Source organism: Nilaparvata lugens, chromosome 1 (assembly GCF_014356525.2).
Source record: "Nilaparvata lugens isolate BPH chromosome 1, ASM1435652v1, whole genome shotgun sequence".
NCBI lineage: Eukaryota > Metazoa > Arthropoda > Insecta > Hemiptera > Delphacidae > Nilaparvata > Nilaparvata lugens.
In genome coordinates, this window is record NC_052504.1 from 20,392,303 (window position 1) to 20,410,232 (window position 17,930).

At 34.6% G+C, this 17,930-nt stretch overlaps 1 protein-coding gene across 4 annotated transcripts in view; it reads left to right on the forward strand.

The window, feature by feature from the left end:
- The first annotated feature begins 291 nt into the window (after positions 1 to 291).
- The window catches only part of LOC111058207 (Y+L amino acid transporter 2), a 46,948-nt gene continuing 29,309 nt past the window's right edge, over positions 292 to 17,930 (forward strand). The window contains exons 1-4 of one of the 4 annotated variants that reach the window (XM_039421591.1): positions 292 to 667; positions 7,632 to 7,968; positions 11,478 to 11,724; positions 17,037 to 17,162. In XM_039421591.1, the coding sequence (XP_039277525.1) occupies positions 7,681 to 7,968; positions 11,478 to 11,724; positions 17,037 to 17,162 (661 nt within the window). In that variant the 5' untranslated portion in view covers positions 292 to 667; positions 7,632 to 7,680. Of the gene's footprint in view, positions 668 to 3,872; positions 4,175 to 7,631; positions 7,969 to 11,477; positions 11,725 to 17,036; positions 17,163 to 17,930 lie in introns of those variants that run through there. The other 3 variants (XM_039421594.1, XM_039421592.1, XM_039421601.1) reach the window with 3 other exon arrangements.

The following is a 17,930-nucleotide window of genomic DNA, read 5'->3' on the forward strand; positions in this document are numbered from 1 at the left end:
AACAAAAGAAGCTACTTTCAATACAGAGGTCAACTTGCTATTACGAAAATGAGGATGCAGTTGGCAAGATGGAATGACAGATCGTCGGTATTTTGATGGTTCTCACGATCTCAAACGTCGAATTGTGTACCATCAATCAATGACCGGAACAAGTTGAGGAGTATAATAAGAGAAGAATAGCAGAATCAGAGTGTAGGCGTGCCGAAGTGGAGGCAACTCAGTTTGGTTGCATGAATAAGTTAGTGAGTGAGCTTGGCAATGATAAGCGTGCAGAGTAGACGCCAAGCGGACACTTTACTTGGGCAATTTCCTCAATGAAACGGCACTGACGCGAAAACAAGAGAATGGCAGCACCTAGGCCTATTTTCCTCTCATCCGCTCCTACAATTGCAGTGCATTGCTGACCGGTAATAGCCAAGGATACTGACAAGTGATCGGTGCTGCAGTCAGGCTTCATTTGTGGAAACAGTGTAGAAAATTTTGTGTGCGCATGCGTGTTGAGTGACGACGAAGGGTATTCCTCCCTCCAACGTGAGTGCTGAGGGGCTGTGCGCAGCGCAAGGCATAGCTTGCCCCTTCAACACAGATCTCATCTCATCTCATCTCACGCCGAGCTGTCTGTCTCTACAACGTGCGTTTCCAATACGTGCTGTTCTCATGCTGTAAGGTAAGCACTAGTGCACATTTCCACTTTTCATAACGCAACCTCTCAAATAGTGTTGATGTAACTAACTACCTAGCACCAACTCTGATATTAAAAGACAATTTCAAGCTTCCAAACTTGAACGCTAGGAGGTTATCACTGAAGCATGTATCAAAATACACTTCTTTCGTGTTTGGATTACAATTTTGATGACATATCGTGTGTTTCTCGAGTCGTAATAACTATGAATTCAAGAGACCAGTGATATGGAAGTAATGCTACCATTGTTGGTGACGATTCCCCTTTCAATAAATACACATTCCATAATCGATTGAATAGGAGCACGAGGCATAATCTTAATGCCTCTTATCGCAACATTTTTCAAATATATATGTTTTCAAATTTTATCACAGTAATAAAATTTTATGAATAATGCGCAAGTACTTGTTTCATTATTAATAGGTCTCTGATTGATTAAACGAGAACAGATTAAACAAAATTTTAATGCAGATCTATAGAAGAACAGAAAATTGCTACAATACTTCAAAGAATGTTTGATTATAGCATTTCCCAGTAGAATAATATACTTGAGATTTGAACAGATTGATATTCCTTGTACAACTCCTATAGAGTTTATAGATTATGATCATCTTCCCTAAGATTTTTACGGATTTTTAAATAACACCATGTTGACTTTCGTTTTGAGTTCATGTTGAAGAAATATACATAACAACCTATTAATGACTTTTTAAAGAAAAATGAATAATTATTTTACGAATATTTTCTCTATAGTCCTTATACTAGATTGAGTTTCAAGTTTTCCAGTGATCAATTCATAATATCTAGGCATTAGATCTTAAATTATGAAATTTCTGCCTACATTGTATTTCAAAGGAAATTTAACTTATTGACTAAAATCGTGGTTGAGTGGTTTTGGGCGGGTCACGATTTCACACGTGTAGCGCAGTGCAGTGCAGTGGGTTGCCGGCAGAGCTCACTTGTGTTGCGAGAGTCAACTGTTGTCATGAATGAAATTGTTGCCATGATATTCACTACACTATAATACTACGTATCTACTCATTCTTGGAGAGAGGATGAGAGAAAGAGCTCACCATACAGTTTTCCACTATGACTTCAGCAATCTGCAACATTTGGAACTCTGAAAATATGATTTTCTCTCTCTCTCTCTCTCTCTCTCTGTATCGGGTCTTGTGAATAATTGAATTGTTTTCATATTCTATCTGTTACGTTATCTTGAAAGTGTAGCTACAGGGCTCCCAAAAAGCCTTTGAAGAGAGGAAAATGATAAAAGAATAGTAAATTCTGCAGAAGTAGATTAGAGGTGATTTCCTCTCGTTCACTATTCAACTCTTCGGACTCGTAATTTTCGAAATAAAACTAGGATATTATTCAATAACTCATATTCATTCATTTTAAAATCGATTCTATCAATTCATTTATTTTGAAACTTATTTGTCCTGGAAAATGTTTCCTTGAGACTAGTTTGAGTCTACAACTGAAACGGAAAACTATGTATGATTTCGGTGGAGTATGCCTGTCATGTACAGAACATGCAATTTTTATAATAGAATAATATTTTTATATTAGTCTTCCTGATAGATAAAAAAATAGATGAGAGGAATGGGTATTAGTAAGAATCAATAAAATATGGAAAATAAGTACAAATCAATCTCCAACCATTCCTGAGAGTACTTGAGTACTTGGGATGATTGAAAGCCTTTTGATCGCATACTCGTATCAATGATTTGATGATTACTCAATTACTATGACATTTTGTGGAACTCAGAAAACTTAATTCTCCAATTGGATTGGGAGTCTATTTGATATCGTAATTCCACTTGAGCATCAAGTAAAGAACAAAACGTACGTATTTCAAGCTACCAAGATCAGAAAGTATCCTCAGTGTTCTAACTATTTTCTCTACGAGAAAACTTCTTCAAAGACGATGTTACACAACAAATCACGTAGAGTAGAACAAGGTCTCTCCTGCCTTATAGACAGCTTAGACCTATTATAAGTGCGGCTAGAAGCTAATAATTCCTCTTTATAATTTTCTGATGTGTCTACATAATTTTCTACTCTTGTAATGTACATTTTATGATGATATGGTCAAAAGTGATAAGCTTCATACAGCTCGGCGCTCTTCATCAATAATATTGGAGACTACAACATTTTTTATCTTATAAAATATCCTTCAATATCGGTTATCGTTCAGCAAAAATGGGTTCCAAATATACTACTAGAGAAATCCAACAATCAAATCCGAATTCTATTCAAATTCAACAGTATAACATTTTCGAAGGCAAACTACAGTATCAGGAAGGATAATGAACCCCAAAACAGGCTCAATCCACGCTAACATCAAAATGAGCGAGTACATTTCTCATAAGTGAATGATTGATTAATCGATCGTAAGAAATCTGTTCAATTGAGTAACAAATCTTCGATGTATTACTACTTTTACGGTAATAAAGCAATAAAATGTAGCCTTCCTTGTTTTATTGAGAGTATTGACGTTAACAATGTCATTTTGTCACATTCCGTGGACTTTATACATTTTTTTATGATATTATCTCTTTTTGCTACTCCGTTTTATATTATTTTTATTTTACTTCTTGAATCTTCCACTTGACAATTTCGTATAATGGAAATTTGTATCTGGATTAATTACAATAAACGAAAATTATAAATGAATAACCATTTTTACTAGCAGTGTGTAAAATAATTTTGCACATATTTTTGTCAAAGGAATGTTTAGATCTTGCTCCCCATTCAACGGGAAAGTACAGTTTAATCTTATTAGAGAGAGGAGATTTTATTACTGTATATTGATATTTATAGTAATGTATTACAACAATTATGATAGCAGTTAAACCTTATCTGCATTCTATAATTATTTTCTGATTATTATTAGGTGATTAGTTATAGTGTCCAACGCCATCATAGTTTGAAAGATCATTCAATCTTTTTATTTTGAAATGGGTAACCTTTACTCGTGGTAGCAATCATGTACGGTATCGCAATTTTTCACGGTCGCAGTTTATTAGATCACGTAGATCAGTGCGGTAAGAACTAGTCTGCTGCTCGAATAACACAGAAAGCTATTTTATTTGTTCAATGCACCCAAATCAGTAAAATATATATCCATGAATTTAGTTACGGTGAATATCAAGTTATTGTTGAAAAACTTTCAATTGATGTATAGTTTCCAAACGATAATAGTTTCATATTGTAGCTTTTCGATCGAAATCACTGCTTAAGAGGGCTTATCATGACCTACTCATGAATTTTACGACCTGCTACAATAAATTTTGATTATTTTTCATTCCCATCATTAGCGAGATTTGAAGAATGAATAAGTGTCTGTCTACCTGTTATCAAATCAAAAACCTTACAGCGTTTAGAGGATTGTATTCTAGGTGTAACATTGTAGTGCTTGCATGAAGTGATTTATGTCATTGATCAGTGTTGTGAAGTTTGTGTGTGGTTGTACAAGTTACCAATTTGAAGGTAGGAAACGATTTTTCTATAAAGTTTGCATCAGATTTTGAGTAATGATCAGTATCCAATGATTCAATATCCAATGAATATCAGTTCTATCAGTTCTTCACAATTAGCAAAATGACAGTGGTAGAAACTGACAGAAAATAATATTATCCTTTTCATTTTCTAATCCAATAGTAAGAAATGATTCAACTATATTTCAAATTTTGAAAGTAATATCGATACTTCCATGCTATATAACTATTTGTTGATGTACAATTTCGAGAAGATTTTTATGGCTGGTAGGCAACTCAAGGACTCCCGAATGTTTATTTTCAAGATGCACTATAAATGAATATCATGGACAATAAATATCATTACCTGAAGCGAAACAAAAGATTCTCAAAGCACCCATTTTTCAAAAAAATTCAAAACCTCAATAGTGAGTGTAATTTGATAGAAAATACAGTCTAAATGAAAAGTAGGTGAAGGCTGCTTGTGCTTGTGCTGACAGTGTGTTACCCAAGACAATCTGTTACAAGCGCCATTCACCCACTCATGCTTCCATATTTTCTTTTCAAGCCAAAAAGCATTCCATCTATTCTATTCTTCGATACTTATTTTGCCTCTAAGGAAATTTCTGATGAAAATGAAGAGTAGGATAAACATATTTCTGTAGGGAGAGAGAGTGAGAGATAATACATGTTAGGCAGGTAGTATCAAGCGCCGGGTATTGCGTTCTTGAAGCCGTGGCCAGACCTGTCATCAGCGTTCCGATCCTACTCATGTCCGATATTCCTGTGAGCTGGAAGAGTGGTGGAGGGACTGACTCACATGACGGACTTGTGTGGCATGCACCATTCAAAGCCGCTGTCATCCGTGATCGGATCGGAGTGGGGTCGGAACGCTGCAGGATAAGTCAGTGTGTTCCGGCAGTAGTATTTATGTAGACTGTATTGAGTTGTGAGATGATTGTGTACAGATGTATCTCACGATCAATGGTTTCACGGATAGTTTCTCTTCATGATCATCCTTGAATTATTACCAAATATCGGGGGACCGAGCTTCGCGCTGGAGTAAAAAAGCATAGAGAATTTATTACAAAAGATGAAATTATTATTTATTTTATTGTTTGTACAGAGAGGTTCTATCTTATTACAGTGGATTGAGATTAATTCCCAGTGGAATGCAAAAATCTTTCTCACAAAGGCCTGGTTGCACGAATGCCGGTTAAAATTTAATTCTGAATAATTTCACGTGAACCAAATCAGAGAAGACCATTTAAAAAAGACGTCTTCTCTGATTGGTTCTCCTGGAATTAATCAGGATTAGAATTTAACCGGCACTAAGTACCTTTTTGAATGATTACAATAGTTCAACAGCTGAGTCATAATTTTGTCTTAGTCCCACACACATGCACTTGCTCACTCACTTTCATTATCGACAGACGACGTAATCAGCTGATTTTCCAAGGATGAATATTATCCTTTTAATGTCCTTCAGCAAGTTTTCCCAGGGATTAGACCTAGTGCAATAGAATTTTTATGTGATAAACATATAAAAAGAAAACCTCTCTTGATATTATAGGATAAACAAAAATTGCACGTTTAATAGATTATATTTATTGGATTAAGATGCTACAACATAATTTCTATATGGATTCTTTCCAATATGGAATGAAACTAGATCATCCCATTTTTCAATATTATTAGAGACAGACTGATCTGAATATTTTTTATGATAGATCACAAATAATGATAATTTTCAAAAGAATATTCTGTAATAAGAATTGATTCTGTTCAGAAACTTTCCTCTCCAACAAATTGCAAGATAGTAAGCATGTATTGCATGATAGTCAGCTTCAACACATGAAGCTGATAGTAGTGGCGAATACATTTGAACCGGCTTCTGATTCTTTTATTTAATTTTACAACTTTATTTAACTAATACATTAATAAGCTAATCTAATAACTTATACAATTTTATATAACTAAAACTATATTCCTTCAGCTAATATAACTTTGATTTTGAGACTCTTCGAATAGAAGACTGAAGACAGAGAATAATTACTTTTCTTGAACGTGATGCATAACAGCTACGAATTAATGAATACGATAAATTAGATAAGTGTAGAAGGCTTATAAATTATTTTTTGAGCCACCTTGATACCATTATGTTATCCACGAATTCTAATATAAGTCCATTCAATGAAAATCCGTTAAGCCGAGTGACTTATTGATATACTTTCGAATGGTTTGATAAGCTCGCTATAGAGTATAGGATAATGAACTCGCCACTAAAATACACAGAGAATGATATTGTTATAATAAATATGGAGAAGAAAGGTGGGTTGAACTGACCAAAAGCTACTCGTTCTTCAGCAGATTGTAGTTTTGTAAACCTCTCAAATCAATTTTCCTTATAGACTACTTTGCTTTATCCTCATACTTTCCTCACTAAACTGCGCAATATACACCTGATAGGACTAGTTTTTGCTTTGGATTCTTGTCAACTGGCAAGTAGTGCGCTGAAGGACAGGCTTAATGGAAGTCTGTGTAAAAAGAACTCACAAGAACCCCCAGGTTGTAGTCAGTGTAAAAACTATACTATTAAGTTGTTTCTCTGACACAAGAATGTGTCTTTACACCTTGCAGACTGTTGTGTGAATTACTTACACATGCAATGTTTTTCTCACGCTCTTTTCTCTAGTGATTAGGGATAGTTCCAGCATTTGAATAGCTAAACATTCAGTCTAAACACTCCCAGACAGATCATAGGTTCGTAGAAAGTGCGTAGTTCAAGTTAGAAAAAGTGAATGAATTTTCCTTGTATGTTTACATCTTTTCGGATTAAATCAGTTTAATCATATATTATCATCTAAATGGAGTAAGATTCCATTGCCTTTCTTATTTTGAAATGGATTTGATAAGGCATAATTCAAATAAGAACACATCAAGTTCCTCACGATGTTCCAATACAAACATTTTATCACTTCAGTGAAGTCGTGTTATAACGTTGATAACAAAGCTAACTTTTCCCAAATAGGTTTGTCACGCCTAGTACGTTGATGGTTAAAACCCAAGAACCCAAAATGAGATGAAAAAAAGAAACTACAAATAGAAACTATGGGGCAGTATAGTGCGTTTATATTCCAAATTCCACTGTTAACTCAAGCCGATAGTCCTAGTAGTTCTTTTTTGTGAAGCTATGTGACACTGGTAGTCTCTCATACTGTGCCATTTTTACACTCTCCAAAACAGTAATGTCTTTTACAGTCTTTCTACTGTGCTAAACAGTAATGATAGACAGTAGTCTACATCAGTAATCAGCATGAGTTAAAAAAAAATTGGCTTGAAATTTGCGACATAAACAACCTATACCGTTAGATATCCCCTTCTGCAATCTTTTTCTATGGTATATAATATACCATATTATTCTTATAATAGAATATTATTCTTTATGATATTGTGTTGGTTTTTTGCAGTGCGTTAAACTAGTTCGAGTGAGTGTAGAGTGCGTGCGTGTGTGCTGAGATGACGATAACGTCGCGTAGTGTGTCAGCCGAGAAGCTGCGCTCGCCGGAAGAGGTTCCGCTGCAGCCGTCTGCTGCGCAGTCGAGCGGCAATGTAGCAGACACAGCCGGCGACGGCGACGACGGCGTCTGCCTCAAGGCCAAAATGAGTCTGCTGAACGGCATCACCGTCATCGTCGGCAGCATCATCGGATCGGGCATCTTCGTCTCGCCGACTGGTGTGCTCGTCTCAACCGGCTCCGTCAACATGGCACTCATCGTTTGGACAGCTTCTGGCATTTTCTCAATGGTACGTCAGCATTACCCAAGAATTGTATATACCTACTTATATCATAGACTAAGTAAACATCTTAGTGCCGGTTGCACAATAGCCGGCTAAATTTTAATCGTGATTAATTTCACGAGAACCAATCAGAGAAGCCGTCTTTTTATGAAAGCCTTCTCTGATTGATTCTCGTGAAATTAATCGCGGTTAAAATTTAACCGGCATTTGTGAACCGGGCCTTAGTCTATCTAAACATTTTAGTTGGTTAGATCTGTGCTCATATATACTATTATTTTTTGACCATCACCCACCTCTGCCCACATTCATGTGCCTCTATCCTAATGAAAATCGTCACTGAATAACAAAGACATCTATCAATTTTTGTTTTTCTGATAAACCTGGGTCAAAGATTAAAAAGAAAATAGAAATAAACGAGGAAAAAGAAAACAAAGAATGCTCATGATTTGTACAGGGTCCGCTTGTTCCTAATGGTAGATGATCCATCCTTACCCTACATTTCCAATAAAGTGATCTTCACTAATTTGAGATATAATCCTCACGAATCAACTGGTAATTGAGCATTGAGATCTCCATAAATAATTTGATATTTTTTGGAGAATCTCCTTAATTCTTATCTTACGAACAATTCAAATTAAAAACTTATCCTGTATAGTTCAAATTCATCCTTTTAGCTTCTCATGGAGTAGTTGATCAATAGGAAAGAACAGAATAATTTTCCTGAATTCGGACCTAATCTGATGAACGTGTTCATGAATAGGATAAAAAGGACGTAGATCTATGCTTATTTGAATAATTTCGGGTGGAGTTCATGAAAGATTCCAGAAATGATTTTGTCTTTTTTTTCATTTAGTTATTTCATTCTGTGACCTCCTGTGAAAGGGATATAAGGATTTGTCAATTTTTCACTGAAATTCAGTTTCCTAATTTAACGAATTAACAAATCGTTAGAGTTGAAGTCGATTCTTCGGTGCCGGCAAAGTGATCGTAGAACTCAGAAATGGAATAGAAGCAATGCTTTACCAGCTCCCTCTTCGACTCCAGCCCCCTCATGTTATCCGGCAAGGCATTATAAAGACTAATACCCAAACTTCTAACCCCCTTAGCATACATTGTATTTCTATGCTGTTCATCTCTGAGATGGTGACGTCTCTGTGCGTCATAAGAATGTATCAAAGACCCTCTAATCATATTATTTTCGTTCTTTTTAATGAGACAAAAATACATTCTAACATGAAAAGGCTTGAAGTGGTAGTATTTCTAGCGTTTTGAGATATGGACGGCAGCTTGTCCTCATTACCTCACTCATCATCACCCTTACAGCCCATTTTTGCAATCTAAAAATCTGAATTGACTCCAGACTAGTGATACCCACAGGAACAATTTTCAAAATTTATGTTGGTTCAATAATATTGTGATAGCTTCAAGTAAAATTATTCCCAAGTAGAAAATATGGGTCAGGATCATGAATCTGGAATAAGACATTAATAGTTTATACATTGAACGAATGGATGAATTTATACATTGAACAATGAATGAAGAATGTTTTAATGTTTCAAGGAGACATATAAGGGTTCAACCTGTTGTCTTCATGTATGTATTTATGCAAATAAATAAATTAATAAAAATTATCTCGGATTTTTACTAGCAATATACTTCCTGAACTATGTACCTAATTCACCATGACTGCATTATAATATTGAAGACATATGGTTCAGTAAAGGTTAAAAAACTGTAAAACAGAATTATTTTAACACACAGTAGGCTAAGTTGAAGATGATTTTGGATAGTTTATTGATACAAAACTACTATCAACAGACGAACAAGAATTTATTTCCCATCGATTTATTGCGAAATAAAATAGATTGATTGAGCTGTTAACCTTCAATAATATCGAGTTTATTTTAATGACGATTTGTAAGAAGTGAATAATTCTTAATATTCTCTCACTAAGGGACTTTTTGCACAGTCTGGCTAGAAATAAGCTTTGAAACTCTCATTTTATCAGCCTACTAAAAATGTATGATGGTTACGTAAATTCGTAAATATGGTTTCATCTTTTCTCAAGTTTTAATGGACATTGGCTCGATTTATTGTGAGTTTATGGGCATGTTCGGAGACAACTTTCGAAAGCTTTCATCAATCAAAATAAAATTTTCAACACACATTCTCTGAACCATTTACAATTCGAGTTCGTTTGTCAAGGAAATTGTCCCACTCCCTCGTCCTTTTTGAGGATAATATTTCAAGTGCAAGGATAATAACCTATGACAAATCACAAATCATTTCTCAGCTGCATGTAATTGTTAACTCAATGCATCTCTAAACTTTCCACTGCTTTCAATAGAACATCAGCGGTGTTTCAAGCGAGTTCTCCAATTGGGTCTCACTAGTTCATTATATTTATCTAGTTCATAGTGATATGAAAAAAAAATGAATGGAGATGAAATTTTAGCCAAACTTACTCAAGGTTAGAGTGGAGTTTTGAGCACGGCATTGGATCAAATTCAAAATTTCCGTTCAAACTGTTAATTGAATCTGCCAGTCACAAAAATATATTCATAGCTTAACGCACATGGTTCATGCATATAAATCGATTTTCGCAATTTATTGATGGATTTCATTTGTCCTTCTCAAAGAATTTCCCTGTGAATCTGAAAAGAAATCAAAAGGACTACTGACATCAATGAAAATAGAAATTAAAATCAAGATCAGTATGCCAGTATTATTATGAAGTTTTAGGGTTGAAATTGTTAGAGATTTGTCAATTTCATGTCAAATAGATTATCGTATCCTCTAAATATTCCTCTTCTTCCACAATTTTATTGTTGCCTCATAATAATCCATATTCTATATCATTAGAGTCCAATTTTCGTTTGGAAACTTCATCATTGATTCAGTTCCTTATCCAAAAGCCTGTGAGCTGGACAAACCTAAAAACCAATTATATTTTAAAAAGTTATATTCACCTATTGATATCACATTATTTTATTGGAAAGTCCTATGATTCTACTCATTACTTATCTATGTATTATTTCAATAAATGTGTACTAATTGAAGTCTCCTATAGGGAACGTAAAAATACTGTTAAAATGATTATTTCCTATTGAGAATTGAATTATTATTAGGTTCTGCTTGTTTCTCACAGGAGAAAGCAATTCCAATCATTTTTTTATTCAATCCTTATATGGAAATATATTAGTCTCACAACTCCAACCATTTTAAAAGACCAGCATATCTCTCTTGAGCTTTCTCTGTTAAATTTAATACCCATCCCTCTTGAGTCTCTTCACACAGCGTCAATTATTCAGCGTATTTATGCGCTATTTGCTCTGCAACTGAATTTATCCTGTGGGCTTTAAGTAGAGTAGCAGTGATGTAATCCACCCTTAGCTTATTCTTCAATTGCATCAGGATCAAAATCCAAATTATCAATCGAAATTTGATTGAATTTCAATCAATTAAATTCAAAATCCAAAAACTCCAATCAAAGTTTGTTGTCATTTGATTTGCAGGTAGGAGCCTATTGCTACGCTGAGTTGGGATGCATGATTTCGAAGTCAGGGGCCGACTACGCCTATATCATGGAGACGTTCGGGCCTTTTCTTGCATTCATGCGGCTTTGGGTGGAGTGCATGATAGTGCGGCCGTGCTCGCAGGCCATAGTCGCCCTCACATTCAGCATCTATGTCCTCAAGCCCTTCTTCCCAGATTGTCAACCGCCAGAAGAATCTTTGAGGCTGCTTGCTGTCTGCTGTATATGTAAGTTATTTGAAAATACTTCTCTTATGATATTCGTAATAAAGGATGCAATCTATTCAAAACGCATGTCCAAAGTACTATTTCTTATATAACTTAATGACCAAAAGTAATATAAAGTTCCTTGCAAAGTATCATTACTTATGGCCTACAAGAACTATAAAGGTCCTTGTTGATCCTTGCAGAACTTCATTTAGTGATATGGATAGAATGAAATTAGTGAACATGAGTTTGCGATAGTCAAATTTCAAATTTGTTCGCAGAATACATACGGACACAAAGTATCATTTTATTCCCGATTGAGGAGAAATGATGTGATTAATTTCATTCCCTGATATTTGGATATGAATTCTTTATATGAATGCTGACATCTTGATTATGAAAAACTGCATCTTTTAGTATAATCGTATTTGAAATTCGAATTAAACATTCGTGATTTGAGTAGAAAGTACTGAACTTTCTCGTCATAACAGTCAATAATCAACACTCATAATTTATCTTTTTCCACATCAATACAATGAATTGTTGTTTATTATAGGTTAGAGATTGAAATAATAAAAATTGCGTTGCGCATGAGAAGTCAACTTCTGGTAGGATTCCCTTCTGCTTGGCCCCACATAAGGTGATATTTCTTTTCTTTGTTATCCATCATACTGCTCACTTGAATAGAGCTTCGAAGGATGAATCAAATCACTTTGAAAGGAGTGTAAATCGGTCAAGGCCGAACCTATTTCTCTTCCTATCGACATTAATGTAAAGGATAATGTTTTTACCAGATAAAACACTTCTTAGTCAATCACACCATAATTTGTTCAACTAAATGTCTAGGCACATGAATCATTTGGAAATTGCATTAGAAGCTTCAATGAGTTCAACTCTCTGAATGTTTTGACGCTAGATATAAATCACTTTCATTGATGGCTATGAAATATAAATTTATGACTGAGACCTATTCTGATGTCCCATGTAATTATAGGTATCATAGAGGCTGCGTAATGTCTAGATTTGTTGCTATTATTTTGCGTTCAGAAGGAAAATATAGTCATTAGTGAAGAAAGCCAGCCTTGCCATGACTTTTATATTTCATACTTGCCAGCCTTGCCATGACTTTATATTCTTCTCCTTCAAATGTTCTATTTTTTCAGAGAGCATGTTATAGAATGTTGCATGGATTGAAAATCACGATCATAAAAGAGAAAATAGTTTGAGCCTGGGAATAACATTATTTATTACTAACCAATAAACGACCATAAAAAATAGAGTATATTATACTCTACTTAGTAATATTATCTTGTATTATTATTATATTATCTTCTCTTATTATATATCTTATCATCTTATGTATCTTATCATCTTATGTATCTTATTATCTTCTCTGCTACTCTGCTAAAACAAAACAATAATAAAATTGGTAATTTGTATCTGATGATGAGGCAAGCTTATGTGAATTGAAGAGATGATTTTGTTTCAGACTGCTCTTCAACCACAAAGATGATCATTCATATGAAAGATTATTCTATGGTCTCTTCTGTAAAAGTGTATCTGTGAATAAAATGAGAATACAAAATACTTACTTTTTTTGGGAAGTATGTGATGAAAATTTGAGCTTTCAGTATATTTTTTTATAATGTATGGTTTCATTTCCTGTAATTGAAGGATTAAAGGAAAGTCTATGAATTTCAAAAGCTCTGGGTGGAAATTTTAATAAGCCAATCAAGAAAAGCTTTCTAAATAGATGGGTTTCCTTGATCCGTTATCCCCTTTCTTGATTCGAAATTGAGATTTCTTCTGCAGGGAGCATTGAACTCCAATAGAATAAACGCGCAACTTTGACAGAATCGTTCTGTGGATATAGTGGTTTGTTTGTCCCATGAACAATGTGATCGTTAATCTGGCGTCCGAAAAGCTCAATTAAAATTCGATTAACGGTCATGACCTGACTTTCCACAGACTTTCGAGTAGCTCCAACGCCAGCTGACAAATTTATTGCATAAATGCTGATTCAAACACTCTGTGTAATTGAATCTATCCCCCTATTCCAGTTCTCGCTTCTACTGTCTCCAAAGGGATTATGTCAATCCATCTTGACAAGTCATGCTTCTTTCGCTGTAGCACTTAATTTGAGATTGAAGTTTTAGATATTGGAAACGTAAATCTCTATCAATCTGAATTCAAGAGAGAAAACAGTGTACATGCCACATTTCCAAATACTTCACAAGAAAGCGAAGTGATTAAATATTTACACTAAATTTAACACAGTAAATTATCTGGAAATCTCTACTGATAGCCTAGATGGTTTATGAGAAAAATTATATGACTTTAAACTTTATTCAAAAATAAACGAAGAAATTTTGATCGTTTCTCTTAAACTTCACTAGTCAGGAAGACGTGTCTCACGAGATCAAAGAAGACTTCATATTTAATGTGTAAGAATTTATAAAGTTTTGAAACAGTTTCACATTATTGTGAACACTGTATTTTGATACTCCACAAATTTTGAGAGATAGATAACTCCTAAATCATCAAAAAACTTTATATTTATAAGTATGAGAATTGAAACCAACGGTATAGTAATTCAAATGTTGTGTAACATTGATTGATGAAGCTGGTGTTGCAAGCATGCGTTTTCGCGGAAGTCTTTCAGTAGCAACGTTGTCCTTGAAATGGCGGGTGAGATGGAAGCCGGTGTCGGCCTACTTACGGCGTCCACTTGAATGGTTGGGGGTTGGGGTGACGGGTATAATATGGTCCAGTTGTTGAGCTCGCATAATATAACGCATTTTTCGTGTCGGGAGAGACAGAGATGGTGGTGCGTCGCACATTACAGCATCCCCGAATAATGACGTCACAGCCTCTCGATCGATAGCTTGGGTGACGTCTGCATCGTTCCGTCTCACTCTATCGCGATGCTTCCCCCATTCCGTCCTCTTCTCCAATTTCCTTTACTTTAGAAGAGCCCACGCAGTCTACCCGTCGGGGTGCTTTCGTGGGAATCAGGCAAATCGTCTTTCATCTCGCTTGAAACTACGAATTTCAACAGATACTGTCTCTGAGATGAATTATTATGACAAATGTGGTGGAGAGACCGATTTCATCCCAAACATGAAACATAATTCCCTATGACATTTGAAATAAACATCACTACTGAAATGATTTCAATATCTATTCATTGGACATTATTGCTTGAAATTTCATTAAATTCAATTCACACTCATGCTTCAATGATCCATTCCTTGTTTGAATGGACACACATAATAATAGTTGACTATATTGAGTAGCAAAGTTTAGAGAAAACTTGGACCATGCAATTACTTGATGGATATTGTTTATCATGGACAATAATCAGGTTGGAATATCCCGTATTTACTTTGACCGTTGAATTGAAAATTATAAACCGGTACCAGTAAGATATGAAAAAATGTAGGCAAGTACAAGTCTCGCTTCAGGCTAACTTGTAAATTTACGAGTATCTTTCTGTCAATAAAAGTATTCCCCTCTTTATCCACATCAATTGAGGAATTGATTTACGGTTTCGACTCACAAGCTTTCTTTACTTCCGATGACGATTTTTCCTTTCACTTTTCACTTGATGCTGATCGAGAATTCATTTGTCCGACTCGCTCACTCAATCCATTATCTGAGAAATAAGGATAGACCCTTTTCACGATTTCCACGATTTTATTCACAGTGAATATAATATTAATGATCAGTTGAATTTAATTGTGTCTAGACTTGAAAAATCTCATCATATTATATTGCGATAGTTTAACAATCATTACTTCTTAGATGAGATTATATGAAAGAGCCAATTATTTTGTCCGCCGCCAACAATAAACTCGATGTAAGGAGCTTACTGTGGTTTCAAGTAAGCGGAAAATAATAATCCTCAAAATTCTCTTTTGCTGGATCTCATTTATCATTTCTAATCAAACACATCGAAGAGTGAATTGACAACCAGGAAGTTGGCGGACCTGCCGAAAGATCTCGTTGTCACAGTGATTGATTAATTCATTTATTGTGAAAAATCTGACTGCTAGTTGGTCTTTGTAATAGCAGAAAGTGATTTAATAATATGCAGTTCGTGATGGAAAACAACATTGAAGACATCGGATAGGTTGTGGAAGGGAAAACTATTCAACATGAACATTTTCATGTGAGATGAAATATTACAAATCTTGCAAACTATAGCCTATAATATGTTTTATTCAATTCTTGTTTGTCTGTACTCCTATTGATGCTTGAACGACCCGGGAATCATAATTCAAGTGAAACTTGCAGATTGTGCGTAGTCAACGTTGCTAAATGTACTAAGTTTATATGAAAATCGGAGAAATTAGTACCGTAACTATGTTTGTTTAGAAACCCGAAAACCTATATTTTTACTTTTCTTGCCCTATTACCTATAGGTAAGGAAAGTAATGCTTTCCAAAAATAATCATGGTACCCTAATTTTAAGTTTTCTCCACTCTTGAAGGTCCCCTGAGTCCAAAAACAAGATTTTTTATCTTGGCCTACAAGAATGATTACTATAAGCGTTGAGGCAAACAGGTAGATTCTCTATTATTTATTTTTAGTATCATCCAGGACATTATTTTTCAATGTTTCCTACTTGGTAAGATGGGAGAGCACGTAAGCAACGTACAAATATCATACTGAACAACAACTATGCAACGTTCATTAGACTAGGCTATACTGGAAATGTGATGTAGGCCTGAATATTCCATAGTTTACAGTTGACTAACATTCAGAAGTAACGGAGAGGTGGAACTAGTCAAAGTAGTGGATGAAGGTTATAGTTTATTGAGAGCCCACCAAAAGGACAAGATGTTATGAAATCGTTCCTTGAGAATTCACTCTTCCAATAATATGATATGAGGCCTACAGCAGCTGTTGCACCCAAAACTCATGTTGCTCAATAAGATTTATTTTCAAAGACAATAGTTCATTGCCGAAGTTAGGTCGCATTGGAGTGGGTAGCTGAAATGAAGTAGGTTAAATTCGTAAGGTAACATTCGAACAATAAAACAGTACCATACCAATCATAACGGTCAAATTGAATCAATTAGTAGAACTGATTTTAAATATTCAGTGGTACTGTATTCACGATCAAGATGTTCAGATTCAGTAATACTCAGTAATGCTCATTGGGATAAGAATTGTTTTTGGAATAAAGGCTACGATTTCATAGCATGTTTTGAGACATTGAGAATGGAATGGATAGATCAGTAACCATACTTATTAGATAGAAGACTAAATTCGAAAATCGTGATATATTTGTGTCTTTCTAATTTATTTCAATTTAATGTTTGTTACAGTAATTTTGACGTTTGTTAATTGCTGGGATGTGAAATGGGCTACAAGAGTACAAGATACATTCACCTACGCCAAACTACTAGCTCTCTGCATTATAATTGGTGCTGGAGTTATGAAACTAATCGAAGGTAAATGAGAATTATTAATTTCCAACAATTATAAAACTATTGAATGCTTTAAAAATATTAGATTAATGATCGGATATCTATGAGTTCTCTTCTCTTCGATTTCTGATACAGATCTTATTCGAAATTATTCTCAATTTGAAATATTCAGCCACTGTAACATTCCTGTTGGAAAAATCTCTGTATACCTGATATTCAGCCTGTTGAGTTTTGTTAGGCTCAAGTCTATCAATTTATTATCAGTTAAACTGATCCCTATGTGCATTAACTTAATAGGATTATTCAGAGGAGAATACTTACTGAAGCTTATTCTTATGTACGTTCATAGTTCAAGACTTTTGTCAATCTGATAAAATTCATAAGGATTTCTCGCATGCAATCTCAAGGTAACTTGGTGAAATGCAACTACCTATATACCTGAAATATATTACCTGTATTTAATAATATATAATTAAAATGTTTTCCAAGTGATAAATACTTGATTACCATATTACACCTCATCTGCTAACAACGCAACATCCAATATGTTCATAAACATCTTATAATTTAAACTTTTGTTCGAGCCATATATCGCTTATTAACATTGAGCTCATCATTCTGCCTACGCTTCCATAATAAGTTCTCTAGTTTGCTATGCAAGATTGCAAGATAAATTATGAATAAGTCTCTTGAAACAACAATACTAGAGTTGTACTAAGTTCTTCTCTTATTTTTTATACATTCTTGTATTTAAAATACGAGTGTATTAGCATGTCGGAGCTAATATTATTG